The 6,492-nt window shown below is 46.1% G+C and overlaps 1 protein-coding gene across 1 annotated transcript in view; it reads right to left on the bottom strand.

The window, feature by feature from the left end:
• Positions 1-3,679: 3,679 nt before the first annotated feature.
• The window catches only part of Il19 (interleukin 19), a 6,134-nt gene continuing 3,321 nt past the window's right edge, over positions 3,680-6,492 (bottom strand). The window contains exons 3-5 of the mRNA XM_059280266.1: positions 6,337-6,489; positions 5,188-5,262; positions 3,680-3,868 (exon numbers count right to left, since the gene is read on the bottom strand). Of these exons, the coding sequence (XP_059136249.1) occupies positions 3,773-3,868; positions 5,188-5,262; positions 6,337-6,489 (324 nt within the window). The 3' untranslated portion in view covers positions 3,680-3,772. The remainder of the gene's footprint in view (positions 3,869-5,187; positions 5,263-6,336; positions 6,490-6,492) is intronic.

Genomic DNA, 6,492 nt, shown 5'->3' with positions numbered 1-6,492 from the left:
CGACAGAAGCATGCTTTCCTCAACCCAACACTCTCCCCTGGAGGTGGAACCGAGGCCAGTGAAAACAGAACTTGGTTGGGAACAGCAAAAAAGGAAGAATAAAGAAAAATAAGGGGTAATTAGAGATTACTAATGAGACAGGGGGAGGGAGATTGACCATAGAGAAACAACAGAAATAGAGGGAGATGGAGAAGAGGTTGGACCAGGACCCTTCATCTCATCTTCTAGGTCTTTCTGTGGAAGAAAGAGTACTAAGTGGACAATTTTAGGATCTAATACTATGGTTTAGACATAGCCTATCTCCAATAAGTTCATCAGTAGAAGGTGGTCCCTAGTGTGCAATGTGAGAAGTAGAGCCCTTTAAAGCCAGGGTCTACATATCCTCAGAATGAGGAAGGCAGTTAGTTCTCTTGGGATCCTGAGTCAGTGCCCAAGAGACCATGTTGTAAGAATGAGCCAAAGCTCTATCCAGAAGTCATAGGTCATGAAACAAAAATTCCTGAGCCAGATGTGGAATGTCTACCATCAAGTTGTAAAGGAATCCCAGAGATCCCCTCAACAATATAGGCTATTGTCATTGCTCTCTGTTGCTTACCAGAACTTGACAGTGGGACACTAGTGCTGAAACTGCCACCTGTTTGGGTCTTAGAATGCGGAAAAATCAAGCTGATACTGACTGAAAAGCTGCTTCCCTATTGGCTGGCTTTTACAATGCTGGAAGGTACTATGCAGGCTGCTGGAGGAGAGAAGTTATCAACAGTCTTACTCTGATGTGTATGGTATACGCTACAATACTGACAGCTGTAGAACGATACGCCCATGGATACAACTGTGGCATGGATGTTATGGGGGTAACCAACTACTTTCAGATTGGATTCAAGACCTGTTCCACAAGACAAGAATACGTATCTGGTACTGAGAATTGGACTAAGAACCTATGATTGGGTAGTTTGTAGGTCCTGGAGAGAACCTACTCCATAGTATCAAACTTCCCTCTAAATATTTATCTTTATACTCACAGCTTAGTGCCACTCTCAATCCTCATCAGAGAAGCTTCTTTGTACACTGGACAGTAGTGAACCCATAAATTCACAACTGGTCCAAGTGCAGAGAATATATGTCTATGGTATGCTCATCTGCAAGTGAGACATCTGTATTATAACACACACACACACACACACACACACACACACACACACACACACAGAGCTCAGGGTTCATCTCAAAAGAGGAGGCAGAAAGATTAGAAGAGCCGGAGGTGGTAAAGGACTGCTACAAAACAGTGGTGTTTTCCAAACACAACAGGAACACTACACATACAACAACTGTGACTACATGCATAAGACTTTCTCAAGCCCAAGCCAGTCAAAATTTCAGCATTGATGGGGAGAGGCTCGTGGAGCCTGTCTTGATTAGAGTTTCTATTGCTGTGTGAGACACCATGACCACGGCAACTCTTATAAAGGAAAACATTTAATTGGGATGGCTTACAGCTTCAGAGGTTTAGTCCATTATCGTCACAGTGGGAAGCATGGGGGCGCACAGGTGGACATAGTACTAGAGAAGGAGCTGAGAGTTCTACCTCCTGATCCACAGTAACAGGAAGAGAGAGAGTGGGCCACTGGGCCTGTCTTGAGCTTCTGAAACCTCAAAGCCCATGCCTGTTGACACACTTCCTCCAACAAGGCCATGTCCACTCCAACAAGGCCATACCTCCTAATAGTGCCACTCCCTATGAGCTTTTTCATTCCAACTACCGTAGCTGCTAAGAGAGTGAGCATCAGATTTCTTCAGGGATGTAGCCCTAGGTAGGTTGCCCATGCTCCAGTAGATGGCTCTATACCCAAGAACATGTAGACAGAACTAACTGGACTCAGTGGGAGATAGTGAGACACAGTGAGAGAGGAGGGACTGGGGGTAAATTTGATGGAAACACATTGCACACATGTGCAGGAGGCACAGAGGTCCTTGTGCTCACAGATAAGCACTCCGGAGACCAGGAATGTTAAACATACGGTGTTGTCTCTTCAAGGGGAGAGATATATAGCCTGTTTTCCACCCAGAAGGCCAGAAGTGGATGTGGTTAACAGTCTGGTGACCTTTGCACTATCTGTGTGGCTGAGACCACACAGGATCCTCTCCCAGACCCTTATCATAAGCTTCTTTTTCTCAGTCGTTCTACAGAACCTATCTTTATGGAAGCTGTCACATGCACTTTACAAAGGGTTTCAACAGAGTCATTCCTTAAGCTTTGTTGTGCGCATATAGGGTTGAGTTATTTATTAACAGGAAAAATTTCACCAAATTGTGCTGTGCTTAAATATGCCTAAAATAAACTACCTAGTATCAGACTCCCAAAGTTTGAACCAACACCAGCTACTGAGTCGTGTTGAACCCAACTACCTTCCTGCCTCCCATGCTGGCCATGGTGGCTACAGAGACCCTGGCACACATGTATGAAATTCTCAAAGAGTGAATAAAAACATTTTTAAAAGAGAAAGGGTAGCCGGGTGGTGGTGGCGCACACCTTTAATCCCAGCACTCGGGAGGCAGAGACAGGCAGATCTCTGTGAGTTCGAGGCCAGCCTGGTCTCCAAAGCGAGTTCCAGGAAAGGCGCAAAGCTACACAGAGAAACCCTGTCTCGAAAAACCTAAAAAAAAAAAAAAAAAAAAGAGAGAGAGAGAAAGGGTAGACCTGGCTCCTGATTGCTCTGACTTCTGTCCCTACGTGCTCTCTTCTGTCTACCATGTCCCTCTGCTGTGACAACCCCTGCTGTGTCATCCTTCCCAGGGCCCAGACAGCGAAACCCATACCCTAGAACCTCCAGAATTATGGGCTAAATAAACCTGTTTTTATTGACAAAGTTACCCAGCCTAGATATTTTGTTACAGCAATGAAAAACTGTAGTCATATACCCATCTAGAATCCTTTTCTACTCTCCCTTCTTTTAAAACCTATGTACGTACGTACAGGGCTGGAGAGATGGCTCAGAGGTTTAAGAGCACTGACTGCTCTTCCAAAAGTCCTGAGTTCAATTCCCAGCAACCACATGGTCCCTCACAACCATCTATAATGAGTTCTGGTGCCCTCTTCTGGCCCGCAGGGATACATGCAGGCAGAACACGGTATATATAATAAATAAATCTAAAAAAAAAAAAAAAAAACCCTACGTACATTTTCTCCCCACCTAGGACCAAGCTTCCCCATATGTTCCCCATTTTGGGGGCCTCTTCTATTTCCACAGATGAGTCTTTAACAAACCAGAGGACAATTCGCTCTCATAGGTAAAGCACAGTTTATTCATAAATGTCAGTCAGTACAATATGCACTACAGTACACCATGAGGTACACAGCATAGGCCTGGGAGAAGCCACTTCACAATAAATTAGAGGAGCTGTCTGTTCCTCCTACGACAGCATCCGGGAACTTTCAACAGCCACACACTGCTATAAATACCACGGCTGCCAACTCGGCTATTTTCAGGAGGATCAGAGAGCCAAGACCTCAGGCAGCAGCTGAGATACACTCAAACCCCAATTTTTCCAGTGAAGCTCCAGCCCAGACGAGAGAATTCCTTCCACGTCAGCAATTTCTAAGAAAAGACCCTCCTTTTAGATAATTATGGGGGCTTTCCACATCTCTCTCCTTTTCAACGTTAGCTGTTGACCACTGAGAAAGAGGAGGGGGAGGCCAGGAGGGAGAGAAGAAGGGAGAGGGAGGGAGCTCACGGTGGGTTGTGTATCCCTAGATAATCAGACAAGGCACTTAGTGTCAAGCTGCAGAAGTCTCTCGATGATTCTGGTCAATCCAGGCTAAAACGATGTCTAGCTCTCCTAGAGACTTAAGGGCAGCAGATGAGACCTCCAGCTAAAATAAACAAACAAATAAAATTTTAAAATGGCATCATGCGGTCCTATCTGACTGTGCCAAAGTCTGTATATTAGAGCCCATATTCCGAGCCCTTACACAGTTTTACTTTTTATTTACCAAACCTTTTGCACAGCATACAGAATCAAAACTTATTTTCCTCATAGCTTAGCACCCCCCAACACACACACACAAACAAACAAGCAAATTTAAATCATTTCAGCCCCTTATATACAAATTTTAAAGTCCTTCATTCCTTTCCCCTCCTTTTCACAGGAAATATTAGCCTTGCCGGCCAGGTCTTCTTGATTTTCTATTTATAACAACTCAATTTAATCATTCTTGTTTCGTGGGAAGCCTTATTCTCCTTGGTGCTCTCCAGTGAGTAAGGAGAACATGTGGCGCCTTCCTGACACGCCAAAGCACTGAGGCCCCAAAGGGTGTCTACCCAAACATCACACCGCCAGCGAGAGAATCAGACCTAGCACGTAATCCCTGACATATTCCACATCCTTCTGTGCTACATGGAGATGGTCAGAGCTACTCAGCATGGAACCGTGTCCTAGCTCTACCAAGTAGCTACAGAATGAGCTCAGTCAACTCACATAACCTATTTGTGCTTCATTTCCTAATTTACCAGCACAGTTTGTACTCAGAGCCTTGCTATGAAGAGTCAATGTGGCAACACTTCAGGGGTCCAGTGACACTGTCTGGCTCACAGTACAAACCCCTTGAATCTTCACTCTCCCTACATCACCACTTAATAAAGCCTGTCCCCCCCCACCCAAAGCCATGCTCCAAAACAGTCCTAACCTCTTCAGTCTTCGATGCACTGGCATCATTTGAGAGTGCCAAGAATGAGGAACTTAGGTCTCACCATAGAACTAATGTGGACTTCAATCAAATCTGCAGATGGCACACCCTGGTAACCTTCCTGCATCAACACCCATGTGAGAAGGACTGAGTGCACCAGTGTGCAGGATGCCAAGGGCCAGGTCCTGACCGCAGAACACTGTATGTGTTATGTGGCATGGGTAACAGCTTCAGATTCACTGGGGATCATTGCTCCTTCTGTACGATCATATCTTACGTAGGCCAGGCCTGATGTGAAGGTGTAAGAAAACAGGATAGGGAGGATGGAGAAGGGGACCAGGGAACTGCCCAGTGGCCTACAACATTTTGCAGACATCAGCTTGGATGGGCCTTCAATGAAGACTGGTGGAAAGAATAAATGATTTTGCATGGAGAGAAGGCTGAGATACGGGTACTCTCTCAACTATCTCGTTTTCTGTCTTCCCTATACTCTCCCCAGACCTCACCTGATCGTAGTTGTCGTGGATGATTCTGGTCGCGTTGGTGGCTTCCTGACTGCAGTGACATTGACTGCGGGCCTGCTGGGACACAACGCACACGTTAAAGGGCTGTTACATGACCTCCTCCCTACACGCCCCTCCTCCCTACACGCCCCTCCTCCCTACACGCCCCTCCTCCCTAGTCAGGTAAAAAAGCTTAGAAGACAGCTGGGAGATACTAGAATCTGTGGAGAAAGTCTGCGTTTTCCCCTGGCTTCTGCTCCTTCTGCATCTGCAGTCAACCGGGTGGTTGGCATCAGAAGAGCAAGCACCAGGTCTACTTGTCACAATGCAACACCCACAAGGTTAACTAATTGAATAAATACATCCATTTGATTGCACGATTGTAGGTTTTAAAGTGGAGCAGTACCCTTTTTTTTAAGGTTTATATATTTTATGTATAAGTACATACTCTATCTACATGTACACCTGCATGCCAGAAGAGGTCATAGATCCCATCCTAGATGACAGTGAGCCACCATGTGGTTGCTGGGAATTAAACTCAGGACCTCTGAAGAGCTGCCAATGCTCTTAACTGCTGAGCCATCTCTCCAGCCCCAGGGACCAGTACCTTTTCTAACAGAATTTTTGAATCTGAGACAAAGAAGGAAGCCACCACCTGCCACAGAGGAACCACACCACACAGGAACTCATTAACAGCCGTTAGGCTGGAGTTGATGGTTTCTCTTAGTCTGAGTTTTGGTTGGTGATTTTTGATTTTGTCTCTGTTTGATTTTAATAAGTGAAGGTGAACTTACAGGTGACTCTTGGAGATGGGCCTTACCATACGACTTCCCAGATATGTCTTAGTGTGGAAACTCCAAAGGGTCAGAAACAGGAAGTCCAGAAGTGTGCTTACAGTCAGAATGCAACCCTTGGTATGTCCCTCTGAGGGGCTACTATACTCTTAGGAGATGCTCTGGCATCCGCTGGTCACTCCATGAGGGGACCTATCTGACGAGGAGTCAGCAGGCCCCTGAGGCTGGTAAAACCAATTGCAAAGTCTTGAAGGACACAGAAGCAAACGGCAGGACAAGAATGCCCTGACTCCCCAAGTCCTGGGCTCATCCTGGACAGATGGGAGCAGCTGCTTGCAATTCGGACGCACTGACTTACACATTGCTCCAGAGTTCTCTGCATGTAGAGGAAAGAGTTGGCAATGCCGCTGATTCTCCTCACGACCTCGGGGCTTGTCTCCTGATGGTCCTTGAACACCCTGTCTCTGTAGAAGGTCAGGAGGTGGCTGGTCACGCAGCAGACATCTACAGGCTA

The sequence above is a fragment of the Peromyscus eremicus genome, chromosome 15 (genome assembly GCF_949786415.1).
Source record: "Peromyscus eremicus chromosome 15, PerEre_H2_v1, whole genome shotgun sequence".
Taxonomy (NCBI): domain Eukaryota; kingdom Metazoa; phylum Chordata; class Mammalia; order Rodentia; family Cricetidae; genus Peromyscus; species Peromyscus eremicus.
Note: the sequence above shows the minus strand (reverse complement) of the source record. Positions and strands in the feature narration are given on the sequence as shown.